The 22,395-nt window shown below is 39.1% G+C and overlaps 2 protein-coding genes across 2 annotated transcripts in view; one reads left to right on the top strand and one right to left on the bottom strand.

Annotated features, from left to right (window-relative positions):
* The window catches only part of Cpa3 (carboxypeptidase A3), a 28,343-nt gene extending 20,961 nt beyond the window's left edge, over positions 1 to 7,382 (top strand). Inside the window, exon 11 of the mRNA XM_051157742.1 lies at positions 6,805 to 7,382. Coding sequence (XP_051013699.1) covers positions 6,805 to 6,992 — 188 coding nt within the window. The 3' untranslated portion in view covers positions 6,993 to 7,382. The remainder of the gene's footprint in view (positions 1 to 6,804) is intronic.
* Hltf (helicase like transcription factor) overlaps positions 1 to 22,395 on the bottom strand; it is a 674,625-nt gene that overhangs the window by 504,051 nt on the left and 148,179 nt on the right. The window lies entirely within an intron of this gene.

Raw genomic sequence — 22,395 nt, 5'->3', positions numbered from 1 at the left:
AAGACTGGACTGCGTGGATACAGATAATTTCCTCTGTTACGCCAATAGTTATAGTTATCAGGATGTCCCTATCAAACCCCTCCCCTCAGGACCCAAGAAACCCTGAAGAAAAGGAGGCCAGAAGAGTGCAAGAGCCAAAGGGCATGGAGGACATCAAGAAAACAGGCCTCCTAAATCAATAAAAGCAAAGTTCATATGAACTCACAGAGACTGAGGCAGCATGCACAGGAACATCACTTGTCTGCATCAGGTCCTCTGTGTATAGATTACAGCTTCCATGTTAGTGTTTTTATGAGATTACTGAGTATGTGAACTCTGAGTCTTGTCCCTTCTCTTGAGCTATTTTTCCCTCCGTTTCTCTGGTCCAACTCCAATGTGATGGTTTTTGTTTTGTTTTTTGTTTTGTTTTGTTTATCCCTTAGAAGCCTGATTATTTTTTCTAATGAGAGACAGAAAGGGAGTACATCCAAATGGGAGAAGAGGTGGAGAGAAACTTAGGAAAGTCGAGGGAGGGAAAAATGTCATCGGAATATATTATGTAAGAAAAAGATCTGGTTTTAATAAAATAAAAAATTAATAGGAGTTATAGTTATAAGTTAGTACTGAAGGGACTAGACCCAAGTTGCTTGACTAGACCAACTCCATGACAGGTTCAGGTTTTCATTCTGCCTAACTAGGCCAAGGTTCTAACAATTCCTGGAAAAATCACAAGTATGGACAGCTCATGGGCAGCTAATCAGCTTATAGAACAAAATGACTAGTTACCATGCTTTTATTACTTCATAGCCTTGGTAAATAACACAGCTGGCCCCATGCAATCAAATTAAAGGCCAACTCCTGTGTAAGAGCCAAAACTTCAGTCACTCAAAAGTCCCCAATAACCAGACAAACAGTCAGTCCCAAATCCCCTCGTACACTCTGACTCTCAATTCTGTCATCACAGATCCCTCCAACTGTCTATAAATTGAGTCTGCATGCTCATTTTGGGATCGCACTCTAGAGGAGAGAGGCAATCCTACCAGCACGCTAGAATGAAAACACTCTTTGTTTTTGCATACTGCCTTGGGGGTCTTTCTTCAGCAGATCACCCAAATGCTAACATTATGTGCATATAAATTAGTCAGCTCAGAGCCTCTAACACCACAATGCAGGCAGGACATAGAACAAGAGTAGAATTAATTCCTATAAACTTGTTCACTGAAAAGTATGCCCAAACTTATGCAAAAACAGGCTTTTTACTATTTTCCATTTGAAACTATGACAATTTTTTTAAATGTAATTTCAGTTAACTGAAATGAAAGAACTAGCAAGCTTCAGTTCTAAACATAAGCAAAAGGGGAAATTGACCCAGAAAACAGAGAACTTATTACCTGCAGATCTTCCTTTAAATTATTACCAAAAGAATATTTTATTTAACAATAATTTATTATTAAGTATTTTATAATTCTTTGATATTTTTTAGTAAATATCTTTAAACATTTATTTATTTTATGCTTATGAGTGCTGTTTCATGCACACCGGAGGAAGTGATCAAATTCCATTTCAGATGGTTGTGAGTCACCATGTGGCTGCTGGGAATTGAACTCAGGACCTCTGGAAGAGCAACCAGTGCTCTTAACTTCTGGGCCATCTCTCCAGCCCTATTAAATACTTTTTACATATAAACTCACATTATTACACATATGTACAATAAACTACTACAGCAAGAAGAACCATGAAACAATCAGGAATTATATAAATTTTACATTCTTAGTGTTTTGGCTATTTGTATTTGGCAGCCTTAAAGAAACATCTTTTCTATCGTGGTGTGTCTAAAATTCTGAATGTAAACCAATATCTATCATATCTCATCATTATCAACTTAAAACATCTATCTAGACCTAAAGACATCTTAACCCATAAACAACTAAGCTTAGCTGTAAGACTAAACTATCTGGTCTTCAACCCCATCAGAGACTTGAGAAAAAATTAAATTGATCACCTGAGTATACCAGCAGTGCACTGTATACTTTTATATAGTTATAATTGTTATATACTTATATGTAGTTTTATATTTTATATAATATAATAATTAATGGCAATTGATAATTATTAGCCAAAATGTTCCATCTAACATTAAATGTATATAAAGACTTGAGAAAACTCATTGAAATTTATCAATGTGTTACCTGTAAGAAACTTATTTCTAATCTAATTACACAGGCTGAAATAAAAAATATACAAACTAATCAAAATGAAGGAAAAAACTATGTCAAATAAAGTAAATTTGAGAGCAAAATGAAATAAACATTAGTCAATATAAGTAGATCAGTTCACCAACTCAGAAATAATCCTAAGCATATGTGCATCACCTATACCCATAATGCTTTGTCAATAAATCACCTTCCCCAGCTTTCTTCCTGGATGCCCTCTTAATAAGGCCAGATAAGGCTTCCTTTCTCTTCTTTGGCCCTCTCATTTTCCTACTTTAACTCATTTTTCATTAACAACGCAGATTTTCCCCACCACCCTAATTGAAATTCTAATCATTTTTGTCAAATTATGTCATCTACCACCCCACTGCTACTCCTGGTGGTAAACACCTCTATCTCAGCCCTGACTTTTACTTCATAGTCCTTGCCAGTTGCCATACAGGCTTTTTAATCTAGATTAAGTACTTTAGAGTACAAAAGTGTCTATTGCTTCTTAAAATTAAACAAAACAAACAAAAAAACATTTCTAGTTTACAAGGTTCCACACTCACTGATGCTTATTTCACTCCAGCTCAAACAGAACTCCCAGATCCATAAAATGCCCCTGACTTTTCCATCCTTGGAATTTACCTGCCAGAAGCCCTTACTTCTACCACCATCTGGATATTTCTCTTTCTTTGGTTCTGTAATGGGGTCTCCATCATGAAAATGGAATCCAACAAGTGTGAACATGAGGTGTCACCCTGCTCACCAAGCACAATGCTGTTTCTCACTTAAATCCTTATCAAGTGGTGTACCTTCTCTGTGTATTCACAGTGTGCTTTCACTAACATTTTTCTTTTTTCAAATATATTTTATTAATTTATTCATATTACATCTCAATTGTTATCCCATCCCTTGTATCCTCCCATTCTTCCCTCCCTCCCATTTTCCCATTATTCCCCTCCCCTCTGACTGTTCCTGAGGGGGATTACCTCCCCCTGTATATGTTCATAGGGTATCAAGTCTCTTCTTGGTAGCCTGCTATCCTTCCTCTGAGTGCCACCAGGCCTCCCCATCCAGGGGACGTGGTCAAATATGGGGCACCAGAGTTTGTGTGAAAGTCATACCCCACTCTCCACTCAACTGTGGCAAATGTCCTATCTATTAGCTAGATCTGGGTAGGGGTTCGAAGTTTACTGCATGTATTGTCCTTGCCTGGTGCCATAGTTTGAGCAGGACCCCTGGACCCAGATCCACCCATCATAATGTTCTTCTTGTAGGTTTCTAGGACCCCCTGGATCCTTCTATTTCCCCATTCTCCCATGCTTCTCTCATCTAGAGTCCCAATAGGATGCCCTCCCCTCTGTCCCACTTTCCTGATAAGTGAAGACACTCATTGGACATGCCCCTTGGGCTAGTCTTATTCATAACATCCAGTTCCTGGAAACAGCCTAAGTGTCCCTCAGTAGAAGAATGGATAAAGAAATTGTGGTACATTTACACTATGGAATGCTACTTAGCTATTAAAAACAAGGAATTCCAGAAATTTGTGGACAAATGGATTGAACTAGAAATGATCATAATGAGTGAGTTAACCCAGAGGCAGAAAGAGTCAAATGGTGTATACTCACTTATATCACTAACATTTTTCACATCATTTCACCTGTAAACTGCAAGATTCTTAAACCACACGCAACTTTGAAACTTTGTCTTGCCTGCTCTCTCTGAAACCAAATAAATCTGTTAGTCTGAGGTTTGGTTGGTTGGTTAGGTAGTTTGTTTTTTATGTTGTTGTTATTTAATTTTGTTTATTTTTTTGTTTAAGATAAGCTCCTACCAAGTAGCTTATACTGGCCTCAGACTATGCCCTCTTTAAGCCTCTGTACTACTGGGATTAGATGGGCCCATTACCCTACTTAGGCCTTGTGAAGTACATTGAACATATTAGAGCTTTCATAAGTAGCTCCGAATAATTGAACTGTATCTCTTCCTACCCAAATATTCCTTTTTTCCTTCAGAAATGCTTTAAATTCTTAATTTTCAAGCTTAAGATATTACTATAAGTTAAGTGTGTCCTTAAATATCAATGAGTTTACATACAAAAATAATATTCTGTTACATAAAGGAAAACATAAACATGCATTTATACTATATTATATATTATGTATAATCTTTTACCTATTTAGCATGTATGCTCATAGACTATAAATATATATACACAGAGAGAGAGAACTTCTCTATATTTATATCTTTAATCATTTGTTTTACCAAATAATTACATCTTTAATAAAGCTTCACAAAATTGATATAAAATTTGGATTAGAGTGTTAAATACATCTTTAAAATAGATAACTTAAAGAAAATAATTCATGTGACATTAAATCATAGGGAATGACAATCTGAATGAAAGAACAGGCTCATTAGAGAAGAGCAAGGGGTGATAGTGGATGGCAATAAAAGGAGATGAATAAGAGAAAGGACAGATATGTATTAAAATGTCGTAATGAAGTCACTTTCTATGCTAATTTTGAAATGTAATAAAAAGAAGAAAAAACTAAAAAATTTAAATAAAGTTCATATTTAAAATATATGGTAGATTACAAATGCATTCTGTATCATTTACACTATTTTGTCATTACTCTAATTAACTATACATATAATTAATTTTACCACTAATTTTACACATGCAATTATTTTTCACATTTTTTTTTATTTTTTGTGAATTTATTCTTGTTACATCTCAATGTTTATCCCATTCCTTGTATCCTCCCATTCTTCCCCCCCCCCCCCATTTTCCCATTATTCCCCTCCCCTATGACTGTTCCTGAGGGGGATTACCTCCCCCTATATATGCTCATAGGGTATCAGGTCTCTTCTTGGCAACCTGCTGTCCTTCCTCTGAGTGCCACCAGGGGACATGGTCAAATGTGAGGCACCAGAGTATGTGAGAAAATCATATCCCACGCTCCACTCAACTGTGGAGAATATTCTGACCATTGGCTAGATCTGGGTAGGGGCTTAAAGTTTACTGCCTGTGTTGTCCTTGGCTGGTGCCTTAGTTTGAGCGGGATCCCTGGGCATTTTTCACATTTTTTGAGACAGGATTTCTCTGTGTAACAGCCCTGGCTTTCCTAGAAATACTTTGTAGACCAGGCTGGCCTTGAACTCACAGAAATCCACCAGCCTCTACCTCCCGAGTGCTTAGATTAAAGGCATGCACATCACGCCTGGCTATACATGCAATTTTAAGTCTCTGTGTCTCTGTCTCTCTCTCTGTCTCTCACTTCTCTTTCTCTCTCTCTCTCTCTCTCACTTCTCTTTCTCTCTCTCTCTCTCTCTCTCTCTCTCTCTCTCTCTCTCTCTCTCTCTCTCTCTCTCTCTCTCTCTCTCTCTCTCTCTCTCTGTATGTGTGTGTATGTGTGTGTGTGTGTGCCTGTAGGTCAGAGGCCAAGATTGGCCTCTATTGTTCTATATCTTACTTATTTATTTATTTGTTTAAAGGGCTTTTTATTAATTTATTCACTTTACATCCCAGTCGTAGCCCCATGCATCTTCTCCATCCAGTCCCACCTCATCCCTTATTCCTCAGAAAAGAAGAGCCCCACCCACCCACTGATCTCAGCTTATCAAGACACATCAGGGCATCAGGACTGAACACAACCTCTTCCCTGTGGCCTGGCAAGGGAGTCCCCAAAGATCAAAACACAGGCAACAGAGTCCATGTCAGAAATAGCTCTCACTCCCCTTACTAGAGGACCCACATTAAGACTACATCCTAAGCTCCAATCCATGCATGGTTCTTGTTTAGTGCTTCAGTCTCCACCAGCCTTTCTGGGCCCTGGTTAATTGCTTTTTTTTTTTTTTAAACAAGGTCACTCACTAAACCTAAAACTCACCATTTGGCTAGACGGGGTGGTCAACCAGCTCTGTAGATCCTCTCAACACTGACAATACAGGCATGAACCACCTTGTCTGGCTTTTTTTTATAGGTACTAAGAATCCAAGCACAGGGCTTCATGTTTGCACTATAAGCACATTACCCACTGAGCATCTCCCCATCTTCTCAGCAGCAATGTCCATGTCTTTTGTTTTTAATCCCTCAGTACTTGCCTTTTGTGGTTCTTCTCTTCCCTGTGGGGCTGTTGGCCACCAACCCACCAAGGCAAGAGGCCCAGAAGACACAGAGCCTGGAAGGCCACAAGCACAACTGAGATTGAACACTCCAGGGAACCACTTTAGGACATCGTTCAACTTTTATCAGGGAGAACAAAGGCTCTATAGCCCTTGGGCAGTGGATAGGGGCTTCCAGGATAGGCATTCATAATTGGTTGGAACCAGGCACTTTAAGGATGCTTGTTTTGCATTAGGCAGCATACTCCTATCACAAACAGGAACACAGTACCCAATTATCCTATAGGCACAGGGAGGGGCGAGCTAGCAGGAAGCTGTGTTAAGGGCCGTATATCAAATGTGGTTAAGGGCATCTATGTCTAAAAGCACTCTCCAGATGGAGTCAGACAGAGTGCTGGAGGCCACTCAGAGTGGCTATGGGGACTGGTAGAACTGCAACTTCAAACAGCAAGGTTTTTCCAACACCTTTAATGAAATATGTACTGATTTTGTTTTGCAGACCCTACATCAGGTTCTTCTTTAGACTGGGCTTATGACCTGGGCATCAAACATACATTTGCCTTTGAACTACGTGATAAAGGAAAATTTGGTTTCCTTCTTCCAGAATCCCGGATAAAGACAACATGTAAAGAAACCATGCTTTCTGTAAAATTTATAGCCAAGTATATCCTCAAGCATACATCCTAATGAATTCTTGGTTGGGGATTTGCCAATTACTCCTTCGGTTAAGGAAAGATAATCTTCTGCATCACCTGGATCCATCATTTTGCTCATGAAATCCTGCATTACTTTTTTCTTGATATTATTTACTCCCAATAGCCCCACAATATAGCAGCTTAAGTAAATCCATTTAGCTACATTTCTTCTTTGTAAGTAAATTTTATCCTTGGAGAAAGTACATTTTGAATACTTTGAAATAATAGGTGATATGCATGGGAAAGAAATGAAAAGTTTGTTCCTCTAAAATCTAATTGGCTCACCTCATGTCATGTGCTAACAAAATGAAAAACATATTCTGATGACTTACAAAGGCATCCTCTGTTTTTAATAAACTATATTCTCAGCATTTCTCAATTAGCCTTAATAGTCTATATCAATTGTTCTTCAATCTGATGACAGGAAATAGTAGCCTCAATTTTCAAATATGTGATTGCCTTTCAAACATATTTTTCTGGTAGAAGGGAACATTGTTTATATCTTCAAAATAGCAAAAGACAATGGAGAAAATAAAATAATTGGTGGAGAAATGAATTTCTGAGCTTTAAATAAGCAATCTAGCTTCCATCAGTACAATGTTCATTAAATGAAAAAGCTTAATCTAATCTACAGTACTCATAGAAAACTTTCCCCACAACATTATTTGTTAATTAAAACACAACTGAGATAATTTGCTCTCTCAATGCATACAAAGAAGGCCAGTCAAAACAGTAAAGGCTAGTGAAAGAAGTCATGTTAACCGAAGGAAGGACTGGGGGTGGCAGTGTTAGAGACAGACTGGCAGAAACAGACACAAGAATCAGACATGGGCACCCTTAGGTTATGTTGATATAAAACCTCAATGCTCAATTCAAAAAGAATAAAACAAAGTTTATTTAGGACTCAAATGTGAGAGTGACCATGAACAAAGAACACAAATTCTGTTTGTCCCAAACACAACACTACAATATGGTAATAATTTCATACTGTTTTTCTAGAAACATAACAAAGAAATTCACAAAATTTATTGTCTTTTAAAATTGTCTGTAGGACTCAGGCAGGCAGGCCAGATCAAAACATAAAATCCCTGCTGTGGGCTTCATCAGGATATTCTTAGCCTATGGGTTGGTGGAAGCTCAAATCCATAAAGGGTTTTAAATAGTAGCCACTAAGATGTTAGGTTAAATACAGAGGTTCACAGTAAAAAGCAATTTGGTTATTAAAACTTGCTTTGGATAATTCGGCTCTAGACCTGCAACATATCAGCACCCCATAATCATAGATCTGGATTAAAACTGGATCTTCTAACTTCAGTTAATCAGAAATCTCACATGGGTTTTTTGGTGTTTCAGTTCATTCCAGATATAGTCAAGTTAACAACCAAGAATAGCTATCACACCTTCCCTGTATGCTTCAACCGCTCAGAGTGAAGGGCCTATCAACCTACTGTGCCAGATAAACTTAATCGCATCCCTTTTGGGTAGGATTTTTCATCCAACAGATGCAAAGACCAATTACATCACATATTACAGTTAAAGTAATCAATTTGAGCATGTGGAAAATAAAGTAAGAAATACTATGTAATGCAACCATATTCATTGTGATGAGCACTTTCATTGTTGAAGACTCACTGACATGATGAATTAAACTTTAAGCATATGTCATTCTATTTCTGATTTAATACATATTGCTTTCAAGAGAAAGATTAGCAACCACTTGAGGACTAGCCCTGAGGGTAGGAAGGAATGATAGAGTGGTGATGTATTTTTTAATTAACTTTACATTCTGATTGTATCCCCAGCCCTACTCTACTCCCAGCCCCATCCTCCCTCCCTTTCCCTATTCCCCTTCCCTATTACTCAAAAAAGGGGAGCCCCCCTTCCCATCCACCCAAGCTCATCAAGTCTCATCAGGACTGAGTACATCTTCTTCCCCTGTGGCCTGGCAAGACAGTCCCAATAGGGGGAAGTAATAAAAAATTTGGCAACATAGTCCATGCCAGAGACAGCCCCAGCTCCCCTTTCTAGAGCTGTTCATCAGCTACTTCTGTGTAGATGCCTAGGTCTAGCCCATACATGGTCTTTGGTTGGTAATTCAGTCTCATCAAGCCCCTATGGGCCCTGATTAGTTGTCTTTGTTGATCTTCTAATGGGGCTCCTGTCACCTCCAGGTCCTTTTCTCCCACCCACCCCCTCAATTTTCCATAAGACTCCCTACACATCATCCAATGTTTGCCTGTGAGTCTCAGCATCTTTTTCAAACCACTATTGAGTGGAGCCTCCCAGAGGTCAATTCTGCTAGGCTCTTGTCTGCAAGCATAGCAGGGTACTCTTAATAATGTCAAAGGTTGGCTCTCTCCCATGACATGGGTATTGGCCTGGGCCAGGCACTGGTTGGACATTCCCTCAATCTCTCCTCTTTTTATCATTATCCATGTACATCTTGTAGGCAGGATAAATTTTGAATTGACAATGTTGGAGGTTGGTCAGATATACTTTGATGCTAATTACTGCTTGCTGTCTCTATACTCCAAGGTTGCTTTGTAACCTCGCCTAAGGAACTTCCTGTTTGACCAATAAAAGGGCTACCACACCTGGGCACAGCAAATAGGATATTCCTGGCTTTTGGGGAATTTTGGGAGAGAGAGAATCTTGGGAAGAGGGACTAGAGAAGAGCAGGAAGAAGAAGGCTGCACCATGGGTTAGGTGGAGAAAAAGCACATGGCCAGCATGGATGGAGATTTGGCCCAGATGATGATAATTAACAAGTATTTAGAATTATGGGTAGGAGGTAGCTTCATAGAAATTATTAAAAGCAGATGGCATGGGATTGGGGCAGGTATTCTATATGCCCAATATGGGAAGTACTTTAGGAGATTAATAACCTGCCCTGCCCCCGGTTAATTAGAACAGTCACAGGGGAGGGGAATAATGGGAAAATGGGGGGGGGGGGGAGGAATGGGAGGATACAAGGGATGGGATAAACATTGAGATGTAACAAGAATAAATTAATAAAAAAAAAGAATATTTTAAAATATAATAGGTGTCTATGTTTCATTGATTGCTAGCAGGTTAGAAAATACTACCATAATAATAGCTATAGGCCTGATAATAAACATTATTAGGCCTTACTGATATATTAACAGTAACAGGTGAGTTGGTTTTCTCCTCCCTCCAATAGGAGTCCTATCTAGTTAGGAGTGTCCTCTTCCATCTCCTTGGCCCCTGCTACTAAAAGTCTTTGGTAGAGTCCCTCTCATATCCATCCAAGAGACTAACTAGCCTGCCCTATGTCTCACGATTGTCACAGAGATGCCCCCACCCACAGTTTCTCTTTTCTCTACAGGTCTTTTATCCTCCTGTCCCTGCTCTCCCCAAGTCTGATCTCTATCCTCATATCTCTGTGTGCTCCTTCTCCTACCTTGTTCCCTCTCTTCAACCACTACCTTTGTCTTTTCTATTTCTTCTTATGAGTGAGAGCATGTAGCATGCTCCCTTAGATCCTCGTTGTTACTTATCTTCTTTGCGTTTGTGCACCGTAGTATGTTTGTCCTGTACTATATGGCTAAAACCCACTTATAAGTGCATGTATGCCATGTGTGTCTTTCTGGGTATGGATTTTCTCATGCAGCATGACCCTTTTCTAGTTCCATTAACTTTCCTGAAATTTTCATAAGTTCTTTGTTTTTAATAGATGAGGAATAACCTATTGTATTAATGGACCACAGTTTTTTATCCATTCTTTGGTTGAGGGATATCTAGGCTGTTTCCAGATTCTGGATATTACTAATAAAGCTGCTATGAACATAGTTGAGCAAATGTCCTTATTGTATGGTTGGGCATCTTTTGGGTATATACCCAGGAGTGGCATAGCTAGGTCTTGAGGTAAAGCTATTCCCAGTTTTCTGAGAAAGCATCAGATTGATTCTCAAAGTAGATATACAAATTTGTGCTTCCACCAGCAATGGAGGAGTGCCATGGACTGGCTCAGTCAGAGATAGATCCCTGGCAATAGGGGTTCTTGAAGCTTTGGTGAACAGAGATTAGGCTTGTTGACAAACAGACCAACTCAAGATTGAGTTTTGCATCTGAGTGTATTTTGTAGCTAAGTAGTCTAAATTTTTAAACATACATTTCAAAAGCAGGGAGGCTTGTGGTTACACTTTCCCACAGAGCAGACTCAAGGAAGTCAGTGAGCACTCAAGCATACACAGTACAGGTACAAAATGCGAAGTTGTTGTGTTATCATATTTAGAATTACAACTTTGAATGAAACAATACAGGGTATGGAACACATAACAAAGACATCATCACTTGTAAGTTACAGGCTTTGTATCAATATGCGTGTGCTCCCTTTGTCCAGGGCCAATGTTCTCTCCCTAACAAAACTTGTGCACAGCACCTCTGTCCCTGACTGGTCCGAAGTGAGATTTCTGGTTCTTAATTCCTTATATATACTTATCTTGTGATAGCTAACCTTGTTTGCCAACTTGACTACATTTGGAATTAACTAAAACCTAATCAGCATACCTTGGAGGGATTTTTCTTGGTTTGATCATTTAAAGTAAGAAGACCCACCGGGAATCTTGTCCAACTTCTGATGGCAGCCCATATAAAAACATATGGAAAAAGAAAGCTTTTACTTTCTGTCCACTTGCGCTCTTTCGCTGGTGAGTTTATTTATCTTGTTCCTGAGACTTTAGTTTGTGTTAGATCTATTTTATCAAGCTTCCAAGACAACCTGAAACCTGGCAGCTGTCTAGGAGTCAGATCCTTAGCCACTCTGTCAGGAGACATCCATTGTTGGATTACTCAGATCACAGCCTATAATCAACTCTAATACATTCTCTTGCTGTTGTGTGTGGTAGGGGCTGGGAGTTGCAAAGTCATGAAATAAGAAAGCTTCTTAACTCTGTGTAAAAAGATAACACTCCAGGTTTGTTGCTGTGTTTTGTGTTAGAGAGAATGAAAGAGAAAGAGAGAGGGGGAAGAAGAGAAGGAGGGAGAGAGAGCTGGGTGGTGGTGGCACAAGCCTTTAATTCCAGCATTTGGAATGCACATGTAGGCGTATCTCTGTGAGTTCATGGCCAGCATGATCTAGAGAGTAAGTTCTAGGACAGCCAGACCAGGGCTACACACAGGAAAACCGTAAAACCAATGAAAGAAAGAAATGAGAGAGGGAAGGAGGGCAGGACAGACAGACAGAAAAAGGGAGGAGGGAGGGACGGAGGAAGGGAGGAGTTATGACTATAGAAAAGGAAAAGGAAAAGGAAGGTGAAGGAAGAGGGATAGATGAAGTTGATGATGAGTAGGGAATTTAAATCTCTAGGTTCTCCAAACTGGGTAGTCAGATGTTGATCTCTGGGTCTGAAACTGGTACCTGGGTTTATGTGTTAGGATGACTTTATCTATATGAGTCTAGAACATACTGAACATCTGTATCATCTGGAACAGAAGCCCAAATTAACTGAGTCAACAAATAGATGAGAGACGAGTCTGTAGACACAAGAATCAAAACAGTTATTCAAGGAATAAACACATGTATAGGTCCATAAAGAATTTTGAGATTAATCTTGAATTGAATTTGAGGGTAAAGAAATCAACAGTAATGAGTTAATGATAAAATAGACATTCTGAAGGATGTGTTTTTATGTCTAAGATAGGTTAAAGAGGTTATGAGAAAGAAATTAGAGTGTAAAAATACAAGTTACATCTTATTGTTTGAGAATTTCACATATGCATATAATATGTTTGATTAAGTCCACCCCAATTCCCTCCCGTCCAACTCCCCTCTAACCTCACCACCTCTTTTCCATGCCAAGTTCATGTGTTATTTTAAACTCCACTGAGTGCACTTAGTGCTACCAGTATATACATGGCTGAGTACCATCGACTGAGACATGGACTATCAGGAGCTACATTTCTGAAGAAAATTGACTCATCTACCTCAAACAGCCATGAACTAAGGCAATGGTTATTCACAGAAAGAAGTGTTGCCCAATGGAAAACATATAGACACTAGTAATAAATAGTATCAATGTTTATAAGAAAAAATAACTTTATGTGACATTCAGATAAAGCTCAGATCAAAACTCAATTTAAATAAATTCCAATCTGTCAATTTCCCCAAATAGTCATTTTGATGAACCATAATCCTTTCAGTCAGTGTCAATGTTAACATGAGAAAACCAAAATGACTTTCAATCATCAAATATCTATCATCTTTAACCCACTGAAATATTGTGTGAAGTGATTATATTTAATTATATGAGGTGCAAAAGATAGAGTGAAGTCTTGTATTTTGAGCAAGCAATAGGAATTTGGGTAAGAGTTCCTCGGCAGAAATGAAGTGTGACAAGAAATCAGTTTCCATAGTTTTACACTTTGTGGGAAAGATTCCGTTACTTATAACTGGGAGTGGTACTTTAGGTACAGTATGGGCCACTCAGCTCTGTGAAGCTCTTAGGTATTGAAGGAAGGGAACCTGGAACTAGCCCTTAGAGAGATGAATCACTCTGAAAATCTCCTTCACCTTTTGGTCTTCACCAGAAAATGATTGTGTTGAATCACATAGGCCAGTGACAATAGCTGAAGCAGGAATATGAAGGTAGGGAAAGGGTGTTTTTAATTGTTTTCCATGGGAAAATCAACTCTGAGAGCTAGTCATAACTCTTTGCATCATTGTCCTTGGACTGGAGTGTTATCCTTAAAGTGGGGGTCTCAGAGGCTATGGTTTAGCCATTAGGCACAGTGAGAACCCTCCAGGAGAGTCAGAGGGGAAATTTTCACATGAGATTCTCTTTGGGATCAAGAGATGGCTCCATAGTTAAGAGCACTGGCTGGTTTTCCAGAGGACCTGGGTTTTGTTCTCAGCATCCACATACAGCTGACAACTCTCTGTAACCCCAGTTCTAGAAGATCCAATGCCCTTTTCTCCCTCTGTGGAACTGCACATACATAGTGTATATGCATGCAGGCAAAACATTCATAAATAAATAAAATAAAATAAAATATTAAGGAAAGACAGCTCTTTCCTCACAAACAAAACTGCTGTACTCTCCCTCATATCCTAGCCATTGCAACTCTACCCTTTGACATCAGACTGCACCTATCATGCCATGTCCTTTATGTAAAAGCATCTCTCTGTCTTTGCCAGTACATAAAGCATAGGAACAGAAGCATCAATGCTTTCAGCTTCCAAGTTCATAGAAAAGGCTGCCAAATTCAGTACCCCCCCCCCGAAGTTATATACAAAGTGAGACAGTATTTTATTATGGTTGAGCTGAAGTAACAAAATGCTAAGGGCAAAAAATTATTTTCTCATTGTTCAAGTCTGTGTCTGATAAGGCCTCTCCTCCCGGATATATAGTCAGTTGCTGCAGCCTAGGCCTTGCCTTTGTGAGGAAGTATATAGCTGCAGAGAACGCGTGGGGGCTGGGAGGGGGGAGATAAACAAGAAAGGAAAAAGAGGCACAAGGGAGGACAGAAGAGGGAGAAAAAGGAAGGGAGAAGACCTACTTAGAATGATATTACTTCTATCAGACTAGGGTCTCGCTCCCATAACCTCATTGAACCTTGATTACATCTTTAGAGCCTTTATTCCCTAAGTTAGCAATTCACTCAGTCACTTCTGCATGGGAATAGCTTCGAACAATGGCAGTTTGGATCCACAAGGGGGCGCTGCTACCCAATTCCTAAACTTTGTCAGGCCTGATTATTTCAAAACCTTCAGACTTTGAGACAAGCTGGAAAACTGGATGATTCTTTCTTGAGTTATCATCGCTCTTTCAGTAGAAAAGATAGGTAAAATTGAAGAATTGAACCATTTGGTACAACAAAGACTTTCATCTGTGTAACATAGAGATGTGATTTTTTTTCACAGAGAAAATACAATGTTTCCGTATTTATCTGTGACTTTCTCTTCATACAAGAAGCATCTGAAATCTCAAAATGACCAGAATAATATGCTCAACATTGGAAGGCTGTGATCAGTCACAGTTTCTCCAGGGCACACTTTCCAGTTTTATAATACAAAGGCTGAGTTTTTTGGTCTGTTAAGACAGATGAGGAAAAAAGAACACACTTACATTAATAAACAAACTTGTCATTTATAGTGTAGAGACAGACTCAGGGCAGTAGTGACATTACTTCTCCAGACTACTAGCTTCAGTGGTGACTTACATTTTCTTAATGTTCTAGTTTAAAGGAAAACAAGAGTAAACACCATCCAGCCTGGGTGTCTAGTCCACTGATCTGCAAGGAAACCCAATGAGTAAAGTGCTGGACCTTTCGTTCTTCAGCCACAGAGTTTCTCTGGGCTTGGATACCACCACAAACATGGAAAAAGTGCTGTCAGGAATGCCATGGAGAAAGATGATAAGACCAAGAAACTCACGTAAGTTTTACTTCATTTAGTTACACGCAAACATCTAATCACCTTTCTTTCTACCCTGACTCTTCATGTCTTTCTCCCCCAACAGCAGACGGCTTCAGTTATCCTATCATACTGTTTCCTCCAAGTTTCACACTTGTCTACAATTTCCAAGAGAAAGCACATGGCCCATGCCTGTGCTGATTCAAAATTCCCTCTGTCCTGTAGCTCATACGAATGAATTTGGGGGATGTCCACTGAGCCAGTGGATTTTAAAGAAGTTCAAGCATTAGCACTTCTCTTCATTTAGTTAAAAGTGACTGTGCCTGGCTGATAGTATTTGCTTGGCTTTGATCAACACTCTTTGCTTAATATTTCTACATCACATTTTTCTTTTTTAAAAGTTACTCTAGTGTTCTTAGAACCAGAAAAAAAAAAGTTAAGTTCAAATTGTAAATCTGCCAACTTGCACCGATGGCATAAAGAATTAATTTATCCAACACATGCCACACACAACAGCTTTTAAACATGGGCTGAGTTTTTGACAATGAAAAGCACAGTTATATTAAAAGAATAATAACTTTCTCAAACACATTCCTCAAGGCTCATCAGAGTTATTTTGGAAGGAGACATCAGCAACCTAGAACACTGTAGTAAATGTAGCCAAGAAATTCACTGAGTGTTTCTAAAATGTGTTCATGGTAGTATGGGCAGTCTTTCTCTTTTTATTGTCCTACATGGCCTGGTCCCTTAAGATCAAGCCCACCTTCCATCAAATCCAAACATGTGACTATCCTCTGCCCTGTACTGATTACACATTCTCTCACCATCCTCTCTTATCAAATTGAACAAATAGTCTCAGAGATCTATGTCCTTTTCCTTCTAGATTATAATATTCTTTAGCTGCAAGTATAAATGAAAATACATTATGCATGCTGATTCCCTCATGTAGAATGACTGAATTTTGACTCCTTCTCTGGGATTTATGAGATCTCGACATTGTCACACCTAACCTGACAAACCCACAGACACTCATAGGAACTGTAATCTCAGGATATATTTGCATGCTGGTGGAAGATGTCTTTTGCGTTTTCATTTTTAACTACCATCTCCTCTTGTTCCATCTACTTTCTTTTTGGGAGATCACACAATGTTTTTCAGAGTCAGACATAATGGCACACCATGCAGTCTGAACAATGAGGTTGATGATGATCACTTTCCTATCAGGTCAAAACTAGCCTGGGAAACATAACAAGAACCCATCTTTAAAAAACAATCATTAAAACCAGGTCACCACTGAATTCTACGCATGAACACACACACACACACACACACACACACACACACACACACACAGTATTAAGTCCTATGTCTGAATGGTGGCTGGCTGGCACTTGGTCATTCTCAAAAACTGAATACAGCTAGAGACTCAAAATTAGTGTCTATACCTGCTAAAGATGTGTATCAACCATCCCAAAGAAATATAGGTCAGATTTGTCCTGAAGGGACCTTCTGACAAGAAACTGTGACCTTAGGTTAGTGTTTAGAGCAGATTCAAAGAACAGCATGAGCATGGCAGGATTCTGAGAAAGTGGAATGGAAAGTGAGGATTCAAGAACATTCTCCACAGTTGCATGGAGAGCAGGGACTGACTCTGACATGAACTCTGGTGCCCCATATTTGACCACCTCCCCTTCATGGGGAGGCCTGGTGGCACTTAGAGGAATGGTAAGTAGGCTATCAGAATGAGACCTGACAGGCTGTGATCTTATGGTGGGGGAGGATGTCCCCCTCTGTCACAGACCTAGGGGAGAGGAATAGGGTGAAAGAGGGAGGGAGAGGGGACTGAGAAGATACAAGTGAGGAAATAGTGTGGGAAGCTGTGTTAGTCTGCCAGGTCAGAAATCCTATGTTTAGGCTGCATGCTGTGACCTTTCAGTTGCTGAGCTTTGTGGGAGGAGGTCTTTGTGAACTAGGCCATCCTTGCACTATTTACCTTTGAAAGAAGTAGGGAAGTTCCTACTGAGAAATACCTAGAGGGTTAAGGAAATTCTTTCAGAGAGCTACTCAAAATCGGGAAGTTCTTACAGGAAGCTATTCCTGTTCTATTCCTATTGTTCTTCTTGCCTTGGGAGCTAGGGAGAGAGGAATCAGAATAGATCCTATTGACCTTACTATATATACTCATCGGCATTAAAGAGAATCTTTATCAGAAATTTTTGACTCATTATTTCTCATGTCTCTGTACCCAACTTTCAATCCCCACTCCCTCTTTCAAGTGAACCCTGATTTGATTTTTCCCATGGGCCGGAACACGTCAGAATAACAATTTAACAGTCATAGGGAAGGGGAATGGGGTGAAAGCGGGAGAGAGGGAGGAATGGGGGGATGCACAGGATGGGATAGCAATTGAGATGTAATATGAATGATTTTATTTTTCAATTAAAAAAACATAATATAAAAAAACATTATTGACTAGGATTACTTCCAATGGTACCTTCTCATTTTTCCTCGTGTTACTTTGGAAACCTCCATTGAACACACACACACACACACACACACACACACACACACACACACACACAAACAATTTAAATATAATCTGAATAAATTACTTATATAAAAAGAAAAAAAGAGAAGCCAATGAGAATTGTGAGACTTAGAACAGTACCTAGAAATAGTAGAAATAAGTGCTAGCTACTACTATCACATTGTTCAGTAGTGTGTATACAACTTCAATTTATTTAAATATTTAAATAAATTTAATAATGTGTTTATTTCAATTTTAAAAATAATTAATTTTTTTTCTTTTTTTTTTTAATTTTTTATTATTAATTTATTCTTGTTACATCTCAATGGTTATTCCATCCCTTGTGTCTTCCCATTCTTCCCTCCCTCCCATTTTCCCATTATTCCCCTCCCCTATGACTGTTCCTGAGGGGGATTACCTCCCCCTGTATATGCTCATAGGATATCAAGTCTCTTCTTGGCAACCTGCTGTCCTTCCTCTGAGTGCCACCAGGTTTCCCCCTCCAGGGGACATGGTCAAATGTGACGTACCAGAGTACTTGAGAAAGTCATATCCCACTCTCCACTCGACTGTGGAGACTGTTCTGACCATTGGCTAGATCTGGGTAGGGGTTTAAAGTTTACCGCCTGTATTGTCCTTGGCTGGTGCCTTAGTTTGAGCGGGACCCCTGGGCCCAAATCTTCCTATCATAATGTTATACTTGTAGGTTTCTAGGACCCTCTGGATCCTTCTACTTTGCTATTCTCCCATGCTTTTCTCATCTAGAGTCCCAATAGGATGTCCTCCCCTCTGTCCCAGTTTCCTGCTAAGTGAAGGCTTTCATGGGACATGCCCCTTGGGCTAGTATGCAGATATAAGTGAGTATATACCATTTAAGTCTTTCTGCTTCTGGGTTAACTCACTCATTATGATAATTTCTAGCTCAATCCATTTATCCACAAATTTCAGGAATTCCTTGTTTTTAATAGCTGAGTAGTATTCCGTAGTGTATATGTACCACAGTTTCTATATCCATTCTTCTACTGAGGGACACTTAGGCTGTTTCCATGTTCTGGCTATTATGAATAAGGCTGCTATGAACATGGTAGAGCAAATTTTCTTGTTGTGTGCTGGAGCATCTTCTGGGTATATTCCAAGGAGTAGAATAGCTGGGTTTTGAGGAAGCCCTATTCCCAGTTTTCTGAGATAGCACCAGATAGATTTCCAAAGTGGCTGTACTAGTTTGCATTTCCACCAACAATGAAAGAGTGTTCCTCTCTCCCCACATCCTCGCCAGCATATGGTGTCGCGTGAATTTTTGATCTTAGACATTCTGATGGGTGTAAGATGGAATCTCAGAGTTGTTTTGATTTGCATTTCCCTGATGACTAAGGAGGTTGAGCATTTCTTTAAGTGTTTCTCAGCCATTTGATGTTCCTCTGTTTAGAATTCTCTGTTTAGTTCCAAACCCCATTTCTCAATTGGGTTATTTGGTTTGGTGGTGTTTAGCTTCTTGAGTTCTTTATATATTTTGGATATTAGACCTTTGTCAGATGTAGGGCGGTGAAGATCTTTTCCCAGTCTGTAGGCTGTCGCTTTGTTCTCTTGACAGTGTCTCCAGCCTTACAGAAGCTTCTCAACCTCATGAAGTCCCATTTATTAATTGTTGACATTAAGGCCTGGGCCATTGGTGTTCTGTTCAGGAAGTTGTCTCCTGTGCCAGTATGTTCCAGGCTCTTCCCCACTTTTTCTTCTCAGTGACTTAGTGTCTCTGGTTTTATGTTGAGGTCTTTAATCCACTTGGATTTGAGATTTGTGCAAGGTGACAAATATGGGTCCAGTTGCATTTTTTTTTACACATAGACCTCCAGTTAGACCAGCACCATTTGTTGAAGATGCTATCCTTTTTCCATTGAATGGATTTGGCTTCTTTGTCAAAAATCAAGTGACCATATGTATGTGGATTCATATCTGGGTCTTCGATTCGATTTCACTGATCAACCAGCCTGTTGCTGTGCCAGTACCAAGCTGTTTTAATTACTATTGCTTTATAGTACAGTTTGAGATCAGGTATGGAGATTCCTCCAGAGCACCTTTTATTGTACAAGATTGTTTTAGCTATCCTGGGTTTTTTGTTTTTCCATATGAAGTTCAGAATTGAACTTTCAATGTGTTTAAAAAATTGTGTAGGCATTTTGATAGGGATTGCATTGAATCTGTAGATTGCTTTTGGTAGGATGGCCATTTTTACTATGTTAATTCTCCCTATCCATGAGCAAGGAAGATCATTCCATCTTCTCAGGTCATCTTCAATCTCTTTCTTCAGAGTTTTGAAATTTTTTTCAAACAAGTCCTTCACCTGCTTAGTTAGAGTGACTCCTGATTATTTTACATTGCTTGTGGCTAATGTGAAGGGTGTGGCTTTCCTAATTTCTTCCTCTTCGAGCTTGTCATTTGTGTATAGGAAGGCTACAAACTTTTTTGAGTTAATTTGGTATCCTGCTAATTTGCTGAAGGTGTTTATCAGCTGTAGGAGTTCTCTGGTGGAATTTTGAGGGTCACTTATGTACACTATCATATCATCTGCAAACAGGGATAATTTGACTTCCTCCTTTCCCATTTGGATACCCTTGATCTCCTTTTGTTGTCTTATTGCTCTGGCTAGAACTTCGAGTACTATATTGAACAGATATGGAGAGAGTGGGCAGCCTTGCCTTGTTCCCGATTTTAGAGGAATTTCCTTGAGTATCTCACCATTTACTTTGATTTTGGCTATTGGCTTGCTGTATATAGCCTTTATTATGTTGAGGAAAGTGCCTTGTATCTCTGATCTCTCTAAAACTTTAAACATGAATGGGTGTTGAATTTTATCAAATGCTTTCTCTGCATCTAAAGAGATGATCATGTGGTTTTTTATTTTCAGTTTGTTTATATGGTGGATTACATTGCTGGATTTCCATATATTAAAACATCCCTGCATGCCTGGAATGAAGCCTACTTGGTCATGATGAATGATATCTTTGATATGCTCTTGTATTCGTTTTGCAAGTATTTTATTTAGTATTTTTGCATCCATGTTCATAAGAGAAATTGGTCTGAATTCTCTTTCTTTTTTGAGTCTTTGTGAGGTTTAGGTATCAATGTGACTATGGCCTCATAGAATGAATTTGGTAATATTCCATCCATTTCTGTCTTTTGGAGTAGCTTGAAGAGTATCGGTATTAGCACACCCTTGAAGGTCTGGTAGAATTCTGCACTGAAACCATCTGGCCTTGGGCTTTTTTCGGTTGGGAGACTATCAATGATTGCTTCAAATTTTGTGGCATATATGCCTTCAAAGTAGGACCTTATGATTCTTTGTATTTCTTCAGTGTCTGTTGTTATGTCTCCCTTTTTGTTTCTGATATTGTTGATTTCAATACTGTCTCTCTGCCTTTTAGTTAGTTTGGCTAATGGTCTGTCTATCTTGTTGATTTTCTCAAAGAACCAGCTCTTGGTTTTGTTGATTCTTTGGACTGTTTTCTTAGTTTCTAATAGGTTAATTTCAGCCCTGGGTTTGATTATTTCCAGACATCTACTCCTTTTGGGTGTTTCTGCTTCTTTTTTTTCTAGGGCTTCCAGTTGTGTCGTTAAGATGCGTATGTGCGATGTTTCTAATTTCTTTTTAAAGGCACTTAGTGCTATGAATTTTCCTCTTAGCACTGCTTTCAATGTATCCCACACATTTGGGTATGTTGTTCCTTCATTTTCATTGAATTTCAGAAACTCCTTGATTTCTTTCTTTATTTCTACCCTGACCCAGGTGTCATTTAGCAGAGAGTTGTTTAGTTTCCACGTAGGTGTAGGCTTTTTGTTATTTCTCTTGTTGTTGAATTGCAGCCTAAGAGCATGGTGATCTGATAGGATACAAGGTATTATTTCAATCCTCTTGTATCTCTTGAGGCTTGCTTTGTGACCTACGATGTGATCAATTTTAGAGAAGGTTCCATGAGGTGCAGAGAAGAAGGTATATTCTTTCTTGTTTGGATGAAAGGTTCTATAGATATCTGTTAGATCCATTTGACCCATGGCATTGGTTAATGATGTTATTTCTCAGTTTAGTTTCTGTTTCAATGACTTATCCTTCAGTGAGAGTGGGGTGTTGAAGTCCCCCACTATTATTGTGTGGGGATCGATGTGTGGTTTAAGCTTTTTTAGCAGATCTTTTACAAATGTGGGTGCCCTTGTATTGGGAGCATAGATGTTCAGAATTGTGATGTCATCTTGGTTGACTTTACCTTTGATGAGTATTAAGTGTCCTTCTTCATCCCTTTTAATTAATTTTGGTTGAAAGTCTATTTTGTTCAAAACTAAAATGGCTACGCCTGCTTGCTTCTTGTGACCATTTGCTTGGAATATTTTTTTCCAACCTTTTACCCTGAGGTAATGCCTATCATTATGGGTGAGATGTGTTTCTTGAATGCAGAAGAATGTTGGATCTTGTTTATGCACCCATTCAGTTAGTCTGTGTCTTTG

This window comes from Acomys russatus, chromosome 15, assembly GCF_903995435.1.
Source record: "Acomys russatus chromosome 15, mAcoRus1.1, whole genome shotgun sequence".
NCBI lineage: Eukaryota > Metazoa > Chordata > Mammalia > Rodentia > Muridae > Acomys > Acomys russatus.
Note: the sequence above shows the minus strand (reverse complement) of the source record. Positions and strands in the feature narration are given on the sequence as shown.